A 20,395-nucleotide genomic window follows, 5' to 3' on the forward strand; every position below is an offset into this window, starting at 1 on the left:
AGGATTCTAGTTTTAGAAGGCTGAGCCAAAACTACACCTCACCTAGGGATCAGCCCGCATTCTCTTTTCTTTGAATAAGTATTTTCAAATACCATCAATCACATTTTTCTTAGAACTGAATATCCGTGCTAAACCATTTTCCTTGACCTCATGGCATTATTCCTCTCTATGTAGCTTTCTTATGCCTTGCCCTGACTTTGTCTGGTAGGTACCCGTTTCTGGAATCAGGGTCTGAAACTCCAGCTCCTCTGACCTCATTAAGCTGGGCTCTAGTTAAATTACCGACTGACTGGCCCATTTGGTAACACAGAGAGGCATAGTACTTTTTTTTTCCTTTCTTGTTACACTACTCATCTGACATGATTAGAAAAATTCATAACCAGGCACTAAGATGTACTTCTCAGTTATCCCCTTGTAGCCTAGGAAAGTGAGCAGAGTAACAAGTTTTTCTTTGTATTTCTGATAGAGGCACTACTTGGAACTTAAAAAACAAAAGAAGTAATTTTATAGGGAGGGAACTCCCAATTTTGACATTTTTACACCGCTCAGTATTAACAGAGAAAACTAGCCAGTATTTAGTAAAATGAAATTTATTTAAAAAGTATTTTTAGGAAGCTGCAGAATTGCTAATGAATGCATCTTGATAAGCTTGCAGTGTTAATTCTATATATGCTCCCTTCTGTGCTTCTGTTTCTGCAAAGACCTGTTTAAAAAAAAAAAGTTTGAAAATAATAGAGCATATACTATTGATAGTTTTTAGTTTTGAGACATCACTAACATTTCTGTAGCAGCAAAGGAAAGTCCCAGTTTAAAAAGCCTTCCACATTTCCAGTATTTTTCTGATTACCAAACAATAAGCATACTACATGGACAGAAAACAGTATCACAGTTAAAGCAACACTAATTCTAAACACCAGAGGTATCCAAAGAAATCTGGAGGATAAGAGTTAGCAAACTGATTTTTCACTTTAAAGAATGGTTTTTTTTCTACCCCACCGATGATGTCATCATCACTGGTTGTTTTTATCCTTAGTAAGCTTTGTAACTGCTTTGAAGTATGCATGAAGTAATATTGGGATAGAAGCCAGATCCACAAATACATGTCTAACCTGAGCATTAGAATCTAGAGATGAAAATTATACAATGGTCTCCCCTTCCCTTCCTGAAAAAAATCGTCTCTCAGCATTTACAGAGACATCTATGTTAGCCCATAGTTTTGAGAGGTATGCAATTCCAAAATGATAGCACAACTAAGGCTTGGTATTATACAAGCACTACCCACCCAGCTTCTGGACACCTGAACAGGAATGTGACCGAACTGGAGGACAGGAAGCTGCACTGGGGATGTGTACTACCCAGCAGTCCTCCACCACGCCCTGCTGGTGACCTGACCACTTAGTTGCCAGTACTGCAAAAAACAAGGGGGCTACTGCCCCACTGTGTGAACTTCTTGGACTCCAGCAGCAGCTCTGTTTCTACTGTCCAGGCTAAAGAAATATGGTAGCTCTGATCACTCTGGTTCAAGGCCACAAATCTGTTTAGTTACCATTAAATATGACCCACTTAAAAATTCTTTCCAACTCAGTCACCACACAGTAGCTAATGTGAAAAGAAGTCCCTTTACCTTAACTAAATGTAATCCCTCAGCCGCCTGCTTTTTGGCCTCTTGAGCTGACTGGCCATCTGGATGGAGGATGTGATAGAGCTGGACCAAGCTGGTGGCATCATCGACTCTAGAGGGAAAGGGTTTACTGTTAAAAAGGTTTATTGTTTTCTTCTTTTTTAATTTTTGTTTGTACTGTTTTCTTCTTTTGCTTCACAGTCCTATAAATCTGCCAAACTTTAAATTACATTTCAAACTTCCCTTGGGCCAGAAAAAATTTTTTATGGCCTTCAGTTTCATATTTTCAAAGGCACTTTCAGGAATACTGTCTAATTTAGGCTTCATTTCAACTCTGAGATAGGTAGGGCAGGAGTCAATACAGGCAGGGCCCAATTTATGACAGTGAATATATTCTAAATGTGGCTGTATCCTTTTTGGAAGCAGAACATCATTTCTTGTAGAGACAGCATTCTAATGGTAGATGATTTCCAAGCCAGCCCACATCATCAGCAGATAACATAATCCAACTCAGGGGGGGTGTGACTGTACCTTCATCCTACATAAGCTGGAGGCTGGTGGTCATGGGGATTGCTCAGTGCCACCACTGCAGTGACATCTGCTAACAAATTTTCATTGAGACAGATGCCTCTGTATGAAGCATTTTACGAGTCCAAGGCAAGACTCCCAGGCCTCCTGTATTCCCAGGAACCCATCAGTTAAAAATCAGCATCCTAGGGAAGCAAATGTGCAATTATGCATACCAAACAAAAGGAAAGTCAGGTTCTACCTCAGCAACCTATCTAGTGTCACACAACTATCTATGATGAAGCCATAACAAAAAAGCTCAATTCTTACAGTTTGTACTTACCTTTTGTGAAACCTATAAACAATTTTCAACCTTAAAACTTACCTAGCCTTCCCCAAACTAAATAATCTCTGTGCTCTCACATAGTCAATACCTTCCTACCATTTGCCACCTCAAAGCTGAGAGGGTACATAAAAATAACCCTTCTAATGGCTTCACAGGCAAATTCTATCAAACATTTAGAGAAGAGCTAACACCTATCCTTCTCAAACTCTTCCAAAATATAGCAGAGGGAGGAACACTCACAAACTCATTCTAAGAGGCCACCATCACCCTGATACCAAAACCAGACAAAGATGTCACAAAGAAAGAAAACTACAGGCCAATATCACTGATGAACATAGATGCAAAAATCCTCAACAAAATACTAGCAAACAGAATCCAACAGCACATTAAACGGATCATACACCATGATCAAGTGGGGTTTATCCCAGGAATGCAAGGATTCTTCAATATAGGCAAGTCAATCAATGTGATACACCATATTAACAAGTTGAAGAATACAAACCATATGATCATCTCAATAGATGCAGAAAAAGCTTTTGACAAAATTTAAACCCATTTATGATAAAAACCTGCAAGAAAGTAGGCATAGAGGGAACTTTCCTCAACATAATAAAGGCCATATATGACAAACCCACAGCCAACATCGTTCTCAGTGGTAAGAAACTGAAACCATTTCTGCTAAGATCAGGAAGAAGACAAGGTTGCCCACTCTCACCACTATTATTCAACATAGGTTGGAAGTTTTAGCCACAGCAATCAGAGAAGAAAAAGAAATAAAAGGAATCCAAATCAGAAAAGTAAAACTGTCACTGTCTGCAGATGACATGATACTATATACATAGAGAATTCTAAAGATGCTACCAGAAAACTTCTAGAGCTAATCAAGGAATTTGGTAGAGTAGCAGGATATAAAATGCAGAAATCTCTTGCATTCCTATATGCTAAAGATGAAAAATCTGAAAGAGAAATTAAGGAAACACTCCCATTTACCACTGCAACAGAAAGAATAAAATAGAAACCTACCTAAGGAGACAAAATACCTGTATGCAGAAAACTGTAAGACACTGATGAAAGAAATTAAAGACACAAACAGATGGAGAGATATACCATGTTCTTGGATTGGAAGAATCAACATTGTGAAAATGACTCTACTACCCAAAGCAATCTACAGATTCAATGCAATCCCTATCAAACTACCACTGGCATTTTCCACAGAACTAGAACAAAAAGTTTCACAATTTGTATGGAAACACAAAAGACCCCAAATAGCCAAAGCAATCTTGAGAAAGAAAAATGGAGCTGGAGGAGTCAGGCTCCCGGACTTTATACTACAAAGCTACAGTAATCAAGACAGTATGGCACTGGCACAAAAACAGAAATATAAATCAATGGAACAGGATAGAAAGCCCAGAGATAAACCCACGCACATATGGTCACCTTATCTTTGATAAAGGAGGCAAGAATATACAATGGAGAAAAGACAGCCTCTTCAATAAGTGGTGCTGGGAAAACTGGACAGCTACGTGTAAAAGAATGAAATTAGAACACTCCCTAACACCTATGCAAAAATAAACTCAAAATGGATTAAAGACCTAAATGTAAGTCCAGACACTATAAAACTCTTAGAGGAAAACATAGGCAGAACACTGTGACATAAATAAAAGCAACATCTTTTTTGACCCACCTCCTAGAGAAATGGAAATTAAAACAAAAATGAATGGGACCTAATTAAACGTAAAAGCTTTTACACAGCAAAGGAGACGATAAACAAGATGAAAAAACAACTTGCAGAATGGGAGAAAATATTTGCTAACGAAGCAACTGACAAAGGATTAACCTCCAAAATATACAAGAAGCTCATGCAACTCAATATCAAAAAAACAAACAACCCAATCCAGAAATGGGCAGAAGACCTAAGTAGTCATTTCTCCAAAGAAGAAATAAATATGGCCAAAAAGCACATGAAAAGATGCTCAACATCGCTAATCATTAGAGAAATGCAAATTAAAGCTACAACGAGCTATCACCTCACACCAGTCAGAATGGCCATCATCAAAAAATCTAGAAACAATAAATGCAGGAGAGGGTGTGGAGAAAAGGGAACACTTTTTTACTGTTGGTGGGAAGGTAAACTGATACAGCCACTATGGAGAACAGTATGGAGGTGCCTTAAAAAACTAAAAGTATAACTACCATACAACCCAGCAATCCCACTACTGGGCATATACCCTGAGAAAACCATCATTCAAAAAGAGACATATACCACAATGTTCTTTGCAGCTCTATTTACAATACCCAGGACATGGAAGCAACCTAAGTGTCCGCTGACGAATGGATAAAGAAGATGTGGCACATATATACAATGGAATATTACTCAGCCATAAAAAGAAATTGAGTTATTTGTAGTGAGGTGGATGGACCTAGAGTCAGTCATACAGAGTGAAGTCAGAAAGAGAAAAACATACTGTATGCTAACACATATATATGGAATCTAAAAAAAAAAAAAAATTGGTTCTGTAGCACCTAGGGGCAGGACAGGAATAAAGACACACACGTGGAGAATGGTCTTGAGGACACGGGGAGGGGGAAGGGTAAGCTGGGACAAAGTGAGAGAGTGGCACTGACATATATACACTACCAAATGTGAAATAGATAGCTAGTGGGAAGCAGCCGCATAGCACGGAGATCAGCTCGGTGCTTTGCGACCACCTTAGAGGGGTGGGATAAGGAGGATGGGAGGGTGATGCCAGAGGAAGGGGATATAGGGATATATGTATCCATATAGCTGATTCACTTTGTTATAGAGCAGAAACTAACACAACATTGTAAAGCAATTATACTCCAATAAAGATGTTAAAGGAAAAATAAAAACCCTTCTAGAGTGGGGTAAAGAATTTCTCAAGACATGGTGACCTTTGAGAGATGCTCTGGGCTCATTCCAAGGCCCATCCACCCTAAAGGCCATGTCTTGGTAGAACTGAGAAGCCAGAAGTGAGAAAGTAAAACTTTCCAGAGGAAAAATATTTTTTAAACTTTCAGTATAAATCTGTTGTGTTTGTTGTAATCTAATAGTCCAGTAAATGTGACAACAAAAGATAACAGTAATTCTCTTTAGAGCATAACCATGTGAACCCATCAAGAGCTTAAATGGGTTTCTATATCTTAGTCATGCTTAGGGCTTCTTTACGTTCATGCTACGGTACAATGCCTGTGTCTCACAGAATAATTTAGCTTCACATCCAGCCCATATTTGAAATTAAAAAAAAATAAATTTACATGCAAAGATTTTAAAGGCATCTCAATTCAAAACCAACAGTGGAACTTCAGTTTGAAATAAATGTGCAGAATCTCAATTCTGGCCTGGGCTCCGTTCACTGAGGACATGCACCCTCTACTGTTTAGCCTGGGATTTGCAGCAAACTGTCCTGTTTAGCATTCCCACAGGAAGTTTTACTTAAGCAGATCAGGAAATTCAGGGAACTCAAAATTCCCTCCCAGTATGCAAATGAACTGCTTCAGAGGTAAAGCGTACGTGTGATGAGTATTACTATAATATCGCTTATTACTACTCCTCGATAAAGAACCTTAATTTTCAAAGAAATACATTTTTTAAAAAAAACTTATTCCTTTTTGGCTGTGTTGGGTCTCCATTGCTGTGCATGTGCTTTCTCCAGTTGCGGTGAATAGGGGCTACTCTTCACAGCGGTGCGCAGGCTTACTGCGGTGGCTTCTCGTTGCAGAGCTCGGGCTCTAGGCAAGTGGGCGCAGTAGTTGTGGCTTGCAGGCTCTAGAGCCCAGGCTTGTGATCACACACAGGCTTAGTTGCTCCTCGGCATGTGGGATCTTCCTGGACCAGGGATAGAACCCGTGTCCCCTGAATTGGCAGGTGGATTCTTAACCACTGCGCCACAGGGAAGTCCAGAAGTACATTTCTGTGTTGCTCTAATTTCTTATAAAAAATGTTAAATTCGGGCTTCCCTGGTGGCGCAGTGGTTAAGAGTCCGCCTGCCGATGCAGAGGACGTGGGTTCGTGCCCCGGTCCGGGAAGATCCCACATGCCGCGGAGCAGCTGGGCCCGTGAACCGTGGCCCCTGAGCCTGCGCCTCCAGAGCCTGTGCTCCGCAACGGGAGAGGCCACAACAGTGAGAGGCCCGCGTAGCGCAAAAAATTTAAAAAAAAGTTAAATTCTTTTTATAATAAAATAATTTCAGAATATTTACATTTGAGAAGCTTTATAAGAAAATTCATTCACAGGAGATGTCACTGCTAATGCACCTAAAGGCAAGTCATTTTTGAGCATCCTCATGACCAGCAGCAGCCTCTTGCTTATGTGGGATGAAGGTATATTTCTGCCCTCTGAATTGGATTACACTACATATGCTGGAGAAGAGGGCTAGCCTGGAAATCACTTACCATTAGGAATGATGTTTCTATGAGAAATGACACTGTTTCCACATGGGCTGTAATTCTTAGACAATATGGAACCTTCTAGTTCCAAATGCCTTACCTTTGTGTGAACGATTCAGATTACACGGAGGATAGTCTGAGTCAAAACTCCTTACATTCAAGATGGCAATAATCACTAAGCTCTCTGGTGACTTTCTTACTACAGCCGTGTTGGTTTCTTTTCCTTGTTATTTTGGCCTTTCTCTAACTCAACCAATGGAAAGATACTCGAAAATAATCTCCTCAGTTCATCACAAGTTGTAAAGTATTACTTCAGCTAGAAGGCTGGGTGCACACCAGTTGAATGCTAAAATACAACAGACATTCTTTGTTTCACACAACTTTGAAAAAAACCTGTAACCTTTTTAATGCCTTAAAAATCTTGCAAAAACGAGGATCAAAAGCAAGAGTATTTTCATAAATTAAATGACTTTTACTGATAAGCACCCATCAGAGCTTATGTCTACTTCTTTACATTTCCTATTTAATCCCCTTTAAGTATATGGAAAGTTCACTGGTATCCAGGAGCACCAGTAAGGCCAGGGATAAGTCAATATCCAGGGTATACAGTACAGATCCAAAGCCATTTACTCTTTCAAAGAATCCAGCCCCGTTTACACAACACAGAAGCAAAGACTGAGAAAACTGGATTATACTGGAAAAACAAACCCATAAACAAACTGAGGTAAGTGCAATCTATCACTGGACAGTACATTGTTATCACTGGAAAAATAACATAGATTAAATACAAGTTTAATGATAATAAGAATTTCTTTACTTACTAAGATCATACTTACAAATCTCTCTGAATCTGGTCAATCAGTAAACCATCAATCTTTTTCTTATTTACAAAATACCAAGCCATTCCACCGAAGTGTCTTGTTGAACGTAAAACGTCATACTTTCCATATTTATCTATATCTTCGTAGGTCTGATGATGAATCTGTCCACACAAAATGCAACTTTTCAGAGATATGAAAATAAATAGAAGTGAGCAGCATTACTGGGTATACATCTACTAGCATGTGAGCTGCCCAAGAAGGTATCAGTAAACGAGGTCTACTTATACCGGCCTCCACTATCACTAACCAGCAGATATGATTTAGACCAGCCTCTACTGTAGAAGTATACAGGGCCTGGAACAAGTCTGCCAAACATTTATAGCCAGATCAATTACTCTTCAGCAGCCACGCACTATTTTTTTTTTTTTTTTTTTTTTGCGGTACGCGGGTCTCTCACTGTTGCGGCCTCTTCCCTTGCAGAGCACAGGCTCCAGATGCGCAGGCTCAGCAGCCATGGCCCACGGGCCCAGCCGCTCCGCGGCATGCGGGATCCTCCCACACCAGGGCACGAACCCGTGTCCCCCACATTTGCAGGCGGACTCTCAACAACTGCGCCACCAGGGAAGCCCAGCCACGCACTATTTATTAAGCTCCTATTACATATATATATATATATGGACCACTGGAAATAATGGGCCACCACTCCCTTTTTTCCCTATCCAATCAGCTACCCCACACTAACTTACTAACAAATGTTCCTTCAGTTCTTCTACAGTGATCTTCCTAAATGAGGACTTTGATGAGGGCATTCTTGTGTTCAAAAGGCTGCTGACTGAAGTCCAGATTCATCAGCCTAGCATCTGAGGCCACCTGTGATATGGCCCCATCTACCTTTCTAGCTTAATCTTGAACCACTCCCCTACATATACACTGCATGTACAAGCAAACCAGATGACTGGCCATTTCTCAAGTATACTTTGTTTCCTGCCTGTTGTTCATACTTTCCCCTCTACCTGAAACACCTCTCCTCACCCAACTCCACCAGCCATAATGTTCCCTGCCCTTCTAGAACCCTCTTCAAGAACCCTATGACGCCTGAGAGCACGTTGTAACCTTCTCTTAGCACCTAACATCTTAGACCTACAGTGCTAATTATCTGTATACTTAACTAGCACTCTTCCCCACAATCATTTGTGGACTCTGACAGGGCTCCCTATCCTAGTTCATGCCATAACCTACACCTCCACAACAATACCTTATACAGGGAAGGTACTATATGATTATTTATTAAACTGAACTGTAAGATACATACACTGCATTCTGGCAAATTTCCGTGAACAACTGTTTTCCTGTGTGATTAACTGAAAAAAGAATAGTCTTTGCCGTCAAGTTTGGGTCTTACCTCTACCACTGACTAGCTGTGCAACTTTCAACAAGTTACTTAACTCTCTTAAATTCTCTCATCCTTCAGTCAAGAGTTGTGAGGATGAAAATATCTATCTGGTGTACATCAGGCACTTGATAGGTGTTCAGGCATTTCCCTTCTTTTCCCCTGTATCAAAGCTTATAACCTAACTCATTGTGCTGGATTAAAAAATCATACTCGTAATCACACTTAAGCCCATACTTTAGAAACTGTAGAATATACTCACTTTGATATATTCAGCAGAATCTGGCTCAAACTGGGCAACGCAGAGATTGAGGACATCAGCATGCCGGTCCTGGCTGTACATGGTCTAAACCAACACACAGAATTAGATGAGAAGAACATGAGAGTGCAACACCTGTCCTGACGCCATGCCGGACCTGCCCATCCACACACAGGCCACATCTGTGCCCAGCAAGAGGGATGCAGAAACAACACAGGCTTCGTAACTGTCACACCTGGATTCAAATCCTACCTAAGCCAATTACAAGATAAATAACCTTCCTTATCATTAGAAATGTCTGTTTATCAAAGCAAAAGGCCCAGCAGCACCAGAGCCAACTGTTCAACAAAGAAACCATCAGCGCTACCTCTATGAAACCAAAATCACCTTACCTGAAGATTTTCTTCCTTAAAAATTACTGGTGTTAAAACTCTACGACCTTCTTTTGGGAAATAAACTTGAATCATCCGGTCCCTTTCTTCCCAAGTGGCTTTGCGTAGTGTGCCACTTGGTTCTCTGACGACAATAAAACGCTCCTGAAATAGAAAACGTAGTCAAGGATGAGGCCGTGAGGACTTAATTTTTAGTTCCAGTGTCCCACTAAGCACCATTATAAGAATAACCTGCAATCAACAATATAAAATGCAACCGGGAAACATAAGATGCAATCATCTGTATGATTTCAACGATAACTGTAAGCCTCAAAGACCTGGCGAGATTTGATACTCCCTTCACTAATCACTGCCGTGCCTCTGACAAGCAGAAACCTAAATCAAAGTATGTACTAAATGTGATCTATAGCCTTCAAGTGGGTTCAATACATAAAATGGTTCAACTAAAAAAAGGTGACCTGAGATTCATCTAAATCCATTTCAGAAGAAAGAAGTGCTATAAAACCTTTCTGAATTATTTCATTTCCCCATCCTGAAGTCTCACACAGACAGACTTTACTACTTTATGATTTATGTTTAAAGTCCCAGGGATTGAAGGAACAAACCCAAAGGTGTGGAGTCTTAATCCCACACCTCTGCGATGCCTCATACTGGAGACAAAAGTGTCAGACTGGCTGGTCCGCCTGCCAAATCCCAGGCCACAGGACTGCTTCCTCCACTGAATTCCACCCACTGTGTGTACCACCCAACTGGCAATTTATCACGTGCAGGATTCTTAACACCTCTCAGATATTGTTAATATTGTTACAGAACTGGAAGAGGTCAGGAACTGTGGATTACAATTCTTTGCAACACCCAGAGTGACTTACACAGAGCCTTGCACATAGCAGATAAATGAGACCCATCTGATTAATGTTTAAATTAACCAGATGGTACTGACACTCAACTCTTCAGAAATGTTAAGAGTCTCTGAATGTGTTCTGAGGATAATATAATTAAAACTTTCATCAAGCACTGCAAATAGAAAAAAAATAGCAGATGGCAAAGTACCACAGTTGTTCCTCAAAAGGATTTTGGTAATTTGAATTCCAAGTTCCTTTCTCCCTCTCAGGTTATAGAATGCTCCCACAACCAGCCTGCACAGCACTGCAAACATATATAAAAGCAAAAACTCTATAATTAAAAATGAAAATTCTGATCCCTGTTCATTATGTCAGATATACAGGTGATTGATGTACAGACATGGACATTGCTCAAATCATGTCTTCCAACCAAAATCACATATGATAGAAAGATTAGTACAGGGTGGCCCTTTTCCCAGCCCTATCACTATGCAATATTCTACTGCATTTTGTGGGCTGAACTGTAAATTACTCTTTTGCTCTTTACTTGAAAAGGCTCAAACAACAACTAATATATTTTGTAAGTGCCAGAGTGTTCTTTTGGAACTGGCAATCAGAGGAAGAGGAGCTAGACAATAAAAACTACAACAGATGAAGTGGTGCCTGAAAATTATCTGGGGAAACCTGCCATTTTTACTGCAAATTCTGAACAGTGAAAATCCTTCAGGAAGTCTGAGTTTTTTTGGCGTCAGCAAGAATTTCCATCTTAAAAAGCTTCAGCTACGGAAATCAGTCTAACTTGAGCAGAATCTCCCTTCTCCTATATTGCCTTGAAGATACTTTCCTATTTGTGGTTTGAGGGTAGGTTTCTGTCTTGTTCTGTCTCAGCACACCTGTCTCTTTTTCTGCAGTCAATCTGGAAATACTGTGTCCATAATCTGTAAGGAAATGGTGACATGATGATGTGGTACTGGTTTGCATTTTTCTTCTTTATGCTGTATCTGCCAGGTCTCACTCAGTCGCAGAAATTCTGGTTTGGAAGATTCAGAGACAGCTGGGTCACACGATGTTGACCCTCGTCCCTCAGGCCCATCTCTACACAGTATTTCAAATAAAAATCATTTTGCAATTAGACATACACTTACCCGGTGTGGTATGCTATATGATATATCAGTAAACACATATTTGGCTGTTTCTGTTCCTTCCAAAATCTTATCTTCAGCTAACACGTCATTTATCGGCGCTCGCTCTTCCAGAACTGGTGGCATTTTTAATCGGACTTTAGCCGCCTCGACTGCCTGTCTTGTAGCCTAATGAAATAAAATATTTCTTGGGAAAGCCGCAAGGTTACAGACCAAAAGGATCACCTGACAAAAGCAGACACTAATGAAAAATGCTAAAGACTTCAAAGAGAAGAGGCTGTAGCCATGAATAAGTGGGCTCCTGGGCCCTGGTCTTTGCCTCTGTGGTGTGGCTGAGAGCACTAGCTACAGGCTTAACCACTCTCAAAACAGCAAAGGGATGCTCTAAGACAGAGCCAGGCCACAAAAGCTGCCTGAAATAGGACAAAGGATTTCACTTATTGGGTGCTTACTATGTGTTTAAATATTTTGTATTAAATTTGGCTCATTTAATGCCCACAACTACCTTATGAGCTAAGTGCTACTGTTATGTCATTTTATGAGACAGAAAATAGAGGCACACAAATGTTAAGTAAATTGCTAAGAAGCTGCAGCACTAGGATTTGAACCCAGGCAACTTAACTCCAGAGCCCCTGCCCTTAACCACTGAGCACACTGCTCCATGCCATACTGTTAACGGTGGTTACCTCTGAGAGGTGAAAGGGGCCCTTCATGTGATATGCTATTGGGTATTTGAATTTTTTGCTATGACTCTTAATTATTTTTGAATTAGAAAGAAGAGCTATTGCTCTTCACATATTCATACATCAAAGCATTTTCCACAAAGCACTCAATACTCACGACTCCAGGAGGACCCTTGCCTGGAGTTGGACGCTGTCCAGAAGGATCTCATAATCTCACCAAAGCCTCAGCCTCAAAGTACTCACAACAAATGTTCCTCTAGGAAGGAAGCTGGAACAGGCAGCACAAAGGAGGCTGATCAAGCTGGTTCTGGAGCAGAGGCGGCTCTGCCGGACAGCCAGGCCTGGACCACACGCCCAGTCTGCCTAATTTTGGCCATACCCCCTGCTCCTCTCTGCCTGCCTGCTCACATTTCTTTTCTCACTTCTGTGCCTGCAACTCCCCCTCACTAGCACCTGTGGAAGAGCAGCTACCAGCGTCTGAAGGGGTCCTGGAAATCTTGTTTAATCCTTTAAAGGAAGGTATTATACCAATATTCTTACATTCACATACCTCTTCCAACTGTGCCTGGGTCATTAGCTTATACGTTGGTGGCTTCACTTCTTGTATAGCTGGCTTAAAAATCTTCTTCAGATCTAAGCCTGTCATCTTGATGAGTATGCTTTGGACTTCCTCATCCATAAAGGTAGGTTTCTTGATCTTTGAGCTACCAGATTCTGTTAAAATGAATTTTTAGTAAATAAGATGTCAAAAATGACAAACCAATAAGACCTCTAAATGGAAAAGTCAACAATAAAAATTATTAACACAAGGTCTACCTCAGTATGCATAATACTAATACCTCCAAGATTCCTTCATTCGTTCATTTAAAATTACTGAGCATTCACTATGATAAAGATACAGTTTCTGTCAAAAAGGCACTGAAAGTCTAGTGAAGAAAGCAACATGAAAAAAGTAGCTAATGCAACATTAACAACAATCATGGTTACTACCATCTACAGAGCTGTCTCCTATATGCCACTCATTACATACATTTTCAGGAATGCTTACAACAACCCACAAAATACTGATATCCCGGTTTTGTAGATGAGGATATCGGATATTGGAGTCTTCCTAAAGACAACTAGCTATTAAATGATAGAGCCAGGATTTAAACTGCAGTTTATCTGATGCCAGAGCCTAGATCAATTCCACTCTTCCATTACATTCCTTAGAGCAAGTGCTACATACAAGGAAGGTACAGGGGGTTGTGTGATTACAGAGGCAGAAACTAAACATAGCCTGGGAGCAGAGAAGGGCATGGTAGGGTCAAAGAAGGCTTCCCAGGCGCCTGAATAGAGCAGAGAAAAAGGGAAGGAAATTCTAGGCTGAGGGGATCCAGCTAGGAAAAAGAGGCCCGGGTCACTGGACATGACACTGAAGAGGTCATGTGGCATCATGGAAGAAAGCTGGACGGAAGAGGAGGAGACTCAGATCTCAGCTCTGCCTTATGCAGCTTGCCTATCCCTTTGCCCAACCTCCATTTCCATTAAAAAAAAAAGCCATTCCTTCCCAACCACCTCTTCCTCTGCTAGTCCTATAAATGCTGGCGTCCTGGTGTCCCTCAGAATTCTGAACTACATTCTTCTTTTCTCCCTTCTCACAGTCTTGATGGATGATCTCCTAACCTCCTATAATTACTTCTATATGCTGGAGACTCTACAATCTGAATCTCCAGCCAAGATCATCTTCCATCCAACTACCCAATGGATATCTCACATGCAGTTCAATGCTGCCAAAGCAGAACCCATAATTTCTCTCCTGTCACAAACCTGCTTTTCCTATTATCCTTAGCACCATCCAACAGGTCACGTGGGCCAGAAGCCTACAGTCATTCTTGATTTCTCCTTTACCCTCCACATCTAGCCAACAGCAGGAGTAATGTTAGCATCTGACACTTGTTAGATATTTACTATGTGCCGGTACTAACTACTTTACATACTTGGCACGTTTAATCCTCCTAACAACCCCACAAATACTACGATTATCCCCATTTTACAAAAAAGGATACTGACACAAAACATACTGCCTGTTACACCTCATAAATCGGTCTTTAAGCCTCCATTTCCCACTGCCACTACTCTAGTCAAGGCCATCCTATCTCTTGCCTTAGCCTCCTAACCTATCCCCCTGCCTCCATTCTGACCGTTCTCCACAGAACAATCACAGTCATCTCTTAAAAATGTAATTCAAACAACAGAAAAGATTAACAAAGAGTTCGTTCATTGAAAAGCTAAGCAAAATTGACAAACCTTTAGCTAGACCAAGGAAAAAAGAGGATCCAAACCAACAAAATTGTAACTGAAAAACACATTACAACTGATACTACAGAATTTCAAAGGATCATAAGAGGCACGAACAACTATATGCCAACAAACTGGACAACCTAGAAGAAATGGAAAAATTCTTAGAAATATACAATCTACCGAGACAAAATCGGGAAGAAATAGAAAATCAAAACAGACCAATTACTAGTAAGAAGACTGAATCAGTAATAAAAAATTCTCCCAATGAAGAAAGGCCCAGGACCAGATGGCTTCACTGATGAATTTTACCAAACATTTAAAGAATTAATGCCCATCCTTCTCAAACTCTTCCAAAAAATCGAAGAGGAGGGAACACTCCCAAACTCATTTTATGAGGCCAGCATTAACCTGATACCAAAGCCAATAAAGGATACTAACAGAAAACTACAGGCCAGGACTTCCCTGGTGGTGCAGTGGTTAAGAATCCGCCTGCCAATGCAGGGGATATGGGTTTGAGCCCTAGTCCAGGAAGATCCCACAAGTCGCGAAGCAACTAAGCCCGTGCACCAGGACTACTGAGCCTGTGCTCTAGGGGCTGCGCGTTGCGACTACCGAGCCCACATGCTGCAACTACTGAAGCCCGCGAGCCTAGAGCTCAGGCTCCGCAACAAGAGAAGCTACCACAATGAGAAGCCCGCGCACCACAACGAAAAGCAGCCCCCGCTCGCTGCAACTAGAGAAAGCCCGCGCACAGCAACAAAGACCCAACAATAAATAAATAAATAAATAAAAACTACAGGTCAAACATTCTCAATAAAATACTAGCAAATTGATTCAGCATAACATTAAAAAGATCATTCACCATGATCAAATGGGATTTATTTCTTGGGCTGCGAAGACGATTCAACATACTCAGGTCAATCAATCAATATTCATAGAATGAAAGGAAAAAAACATGATTACTTTGACAGATGCAGAAAAAGCATTTGACAAAATTCACGATTAAAAACTTCTAACAAATTAAGTACAAAAGGATCACACCTCAACATAATAAAGGCCATATATGACAAACCCACAGCTAACAATCTACTCAATGGTGAAAGGTTGAAAGCCTCTCCTCCAAGGTCAGGAACAAGACAGGGCTGTCCAATCTCATCACTCCTATTCAACACAGTACTGGAAGTTCTAGCCAGAGTACTCAGGCAAGAAAAAGAAATAAAATGCAACAGAATTGAAAAGGAAACTGTCTCTATTTGCAGATGACATGATTTTATCTATAAAAATATCCTAAAGACTCCATCAATAAACCATTAGATCTAATCAACAAATTCAGTAAAGTTGCAGGACACAAAATTAATATACCAAAACCAATACCATTTCTGTACACTAACAACAAATTATCTGAAAAAGAAAGCATCAAAAACTATACAATATTTATGGCTTCCCTGGTGGCGCAGTGGTTGAGAGTCAGCCTGCCGATGCAGTGGGACACGGGTTCGTGCCCTGGTCCAGGAAGATCCCACGTGCCGCGGAGCGGCTGGGCCCGTGAGCCATGGCCGCTGAGCCTGTGCGTCCGGAGCCTGTGCTCCGCAACGGGAGAGGCCACAACAGTGAGAGGCCCGCGTACCGCAAAAAAAAAACCACAAAAACAAAAAAAAAAACACAATATTTAGTAATAAATTTAACCAAGGAGGTGAAAGATTGCTATACTGAAAACCACAAAACACTGCTGAAAAGAAATCAAAGATGACACAAATAAATGGAAAGGTATCCTGTGTTCATGGATTAGAAGAATTAATATTGTTAAAATGTCCATACTACCCAGCATCATCTATAGATTCAATGCAACCCCTATCGAGGGTCCAATGGCATTTTTTTACAGAGGCAGAAGAAACAAACCTAAAATTTGTATAGAACCACAAAAGACCCTGAATAGCCAAAGTAATCCTAAGAAAGAACAACAAAGCAGGAGGCATCACACTTCCTGATTTCAAGCTATATAATCAAAACAGTATGGTACTGGCATAAAAACAGACACAGAGACCAAGGGAACAGAATTGAGAGTGCATAAATAAACTCATGCATATAGAGCCAACTAATATTTGACAAAGAAACCAAGAATACTCAAAGGAGAAAAGACAGTCTCTTCAATAAACGGTGCTGGGAAAACTGGATATTCACATGTAAAAGAATGAAACTAGACCCCTAGCTTACACCATTCACAAAAATTAACTCGAAGTGAATTAAAGACTTAAATGTAAGACCAGAAACCATAAAACTCCCAGAAGAAAACACAGGAAAACAGCTCCTTGACATTCGTCTTGGCAATGATTTTTTGTATATGACACCTAAAGCACAAGCAACAAGATTAAAAATAAACAAGCGGGACTACATCAAACTGAAAAGCTGCTGCACAGCAAAAGAAACAACCAACAAATGGAAAGACAACCTACGAAACGCAAAAAAAATTGCAAATCATATATCTGATGAGGAATTAATATCCAAAATATATAAAGAATTCATACAACTCAATAACAAAAAAACAAATAATCCAGCTAAAAAATGGGCAAAGGGGCTGAACAGACATTTCTCCAAAGAAGATGTATGAAAGGTACATGTAAAGTACTCAACATCACTAGTCATTAAAGAAATGCAAATTAAAACCACAATGAGATATCATCTCATACCTGTTAGAATGGCTATCATCAAAAAGACAAGAGATAACAAATGCTGGTGTGGATGTGCAGAAAAAAGGAACCCCTCTGCACTGTTGGTGAGAATGTAAACTGGTACAGCCACTATGGAAACAGTATGGAGGTTCCTAAAAAAAAAAAAAACTACCATATGACCCAGCAATTCCACTTCTGGGAATATATCTGAAGGAAATGAAAACACTATGTTGAAGAGATACCTGCAACCCCATGTTAATAGCAGTATTATTTACAATAGCCAAGACATAGAAACAACCTAAGTACCGACTGATAAATGATACATATTTACATACATGCATATTTACATACATACGTATATGTTTATGTGCACACAAGAGTGAGATGTTATATACCTCACATCTTTATATACACATAAACACATACACATACACACGTGTATGTAAAATATATATATGTAAAATATAGTGAATAACATACAATTTTGTTACAGATACTTCTGAATTTTTCCAGAAAGATAGTTTAAAAACATGTAAAAGGTGGTTCTGTTAGAGTAGGCACTCCTGATAGCATCCTGTCTTTACAGTTACTAAGAAAGAATATTATTAGTGAGAAGAAAAGCATCCCAAAGATCACGCCCTAGTAGAAAATCATAGCTGTCAGAGAAGTTTAAAATTTAATATGTAAAATAATACACACACACACAATATTTTTCAGCCACAAAAAATGAGGAAATCCTGCCATTTGTGACAACATGGATGGACCCTGAGGGCATTACACTAAGATAAGTCAGGCAGAGAAAGACAAATACCGTATGACCTTTGTGAAGTGCAAGGTGCTGGGGGGGCGGGGCGGTCAAAAGGTATAAACTTTCAGTTATAAGATAAATAAATTCTAGGAATGCTGTATGGTATACATGAAAGTTGTTGAGAGTAAATCCTAAAAATTCTCATCATGAGAAAAAAAACCTTTTTCTTCCTGTTTTTGGATCTCTATGAGAAGATGGATGAGAAGATGGACGTTAACTTACTGGGGTAATGATTTCACAATATATGTAAATCAAATTATGTTGTACACCTTGAAGTTATACACTGCTGTATATCAAATATATCTCAATAAAACTGGAAAAGAACTTTTATCTTAACAGTGTAATCAAGGTCACTCCCATACTTAAAACTCACCAATGGCTTTCAACACCATTTAGAAAAAAAGTTAAGGTGATCTGCTTACTGCACCGTGTCCCCACTAGACTCTGTGTTCTCCCAAGGCCACAATCCTGTTTTGTACTGGTCTCTGGCACCCAGGGTCTCTTACAGTGCCTGGCACACAGTCGTGTTCAGCACTACTCTCCCCTCAGACAGTCCCTCCCATTCCGCCAGCTTCGGTTAACATTTTTACTCCAGTACTTCTCAATGTCTATGTAACTGCATACCCAACACCTCCACTTGAATCTCAAAGGCACCTCAAATTTAATGCGTCCAAAACAGACGTTTAACTTTGCTTCCCTTCCCATCTCCTTACCTCATCTACTCCTGCCTTTTCTCCCCGATTTCTCCTCCTCTCATTCCCATCTAAAAAACTGCCCTATAATTAATCTTCTCTGTCTTGGTGTAAATGGGACTACTCTCCACTCAACTGCTCAAGCCAGAAACTTGAGAAGTAACACTGATTTCTCCTTTGATATCCAGATTCAAAGTCATAACCAGCCTCATCAATCCTACCTCCAAAGTGGGTTCCCAAACTACCTGTGTTCAGTCTCATTTCTGGACTTTTGCTTATGCTGTTTCCTCCGCGTGGAATGCTTCTTGTTTTCTCCCTGGCACGATTAACCAGGTCTCAGCTTTGGCCATATTTTCCAGGAATCCTTCCTTGCCTTTTCAACCTAGTCTAAGTGCCACTCTTCTCTGCGACCCCTATCACAGTCCGGGTCACAATGTACTACCATTCTCCACTGGGCCGCCAGTTAGCTCAGAGCAAAACCCATGTCAGTCCTAGTCCACCGTATCCCCTAAACGTAGCTCTGTCCTTTACCAAGAGCGGAGTCCAGGCACTGACGCTTAAGTGAAGGAATTAATGAACAAACGCGGTAGACTACAGACCCCGCGGGTACAGGAAAGAGACGACTGGGTCTAAGGTCGCGCTGCAGGAAGAGCCGGGGCCCCCGTGTGGGTCTCGCCAGCCTGAAGCAGGCTCTAGATCTCCCAGAATGCCCAAGCGGACGCCCCGCAGGTCACTTACCTGCCTCGGAACCGAGCCCACGGCATGGCGTTCCCGCCCCGCAGACCCCGGGCAGAGGCTGGAACAGGGAACCGGGCCGGGGCCGAGTGCGGGCCCGGAAACAGACCCGCCAGGTGACCCGAGAACCTGCCTGCGGGGTGAACAGCGACACAAACGCTCTGAGGATCGCCATACTTATCCGGGCCACTTACGCCGGAAGCGTCTGAGAGCGATCCCGGGTCTCGCGCGGTTCTTAGGGCATTCTGGGAAATGTAGTGTGGAAGAGGGAGGAGGGAGGAGGCTGCAGGAAGCTACGCAATTTATTTATAAAACAATAAATTTCTGCTTATGAAGCAATAGATTGTTTCTTGTAAACCGCTTGTTCACAAGTAGAAGGTGTTTATGTGCTCTTTTTCCTAGACCTTTCCTTCGTTTCCATGGCTCTCAATAACAAATTTCCTGGCCAAACCTTTTCTCCCAGCCCCAGGTTTAAATCCAACTGCCCATTCGACTTCTCCGTTCAAACTTCTCACGGGGCCCCACCCCACCAACCCCGCCAAATAACACCTGATTCCAAGCTCTGATTGCCACCACCATTCCCCATCAACTGACGCACCGTTTGCTGTCTTGGAATCTTAAGTCTCTTCTGTAGTAGCTCTTTTCTCAATTTGTGCTCAATTATTTTGCTCATTTATCTGCTTGCTTATTTTTCTCATGCCATGAAGACAATGACTTTATACACTGTATTATAATATCACCTAGCCTGGTACATATGTACACAGCAAACATTTGTTGAATAAATGACTAACTGAACAA

At 40.9% G+C, this 20,395-nt stretch overlaps 1 protein-coding gene across 1 annotated transcript; it reads right to left on the bottom strand.

Annotated features, from left to right (window-relative positions):
• Positions 1-574: 574 nt before the first annotated feature.
• MRPS22 (mitochondrial ribosomal protein S22) lies at positions 575-19,790 on the bottom strand. The gene is made up of 8 exons (XM_060149738.1): positions 19,601-19,790; positions 12,961-13,124; positions 11,731-11,895; positions 9,744-9,887; positions 9,355-9,438; positions 7,718-7,863; positions 1,625-1,733; positions 575-703 (listed from the first exon to the last, which is right to left on the bottom strand). The coding sequence occupies exons 1-8, from the start codon at positions 19,770-19,772 to the stop codon at positions 608-610; spliced, it is 1,080 nt and encodes a 359-aa protein (XP_060005721.1). The 5' UTR covers positions 19,773-19,790; the 3' UTR covers positions 575-607.
• Positions 19,791-20,395: the final 605 nt, after the last annotated feature.

The sequence above is a fragment of the Lagenorhynchus albirostris genome, chromosome 5 (assembly GCF_949774975.1).
Source record: "Lagenorhynchus albirostris chromosome 5, mLagAlb1.1, whole genome shotgun sequence".
NCBI classification, from domain to species: Eukaryota; Metazoa; Chordata; class Mammalia; order Artiodactyla; family Delphinidae; genus Lagenorhynchus; species Lagenorhynchus albirostris.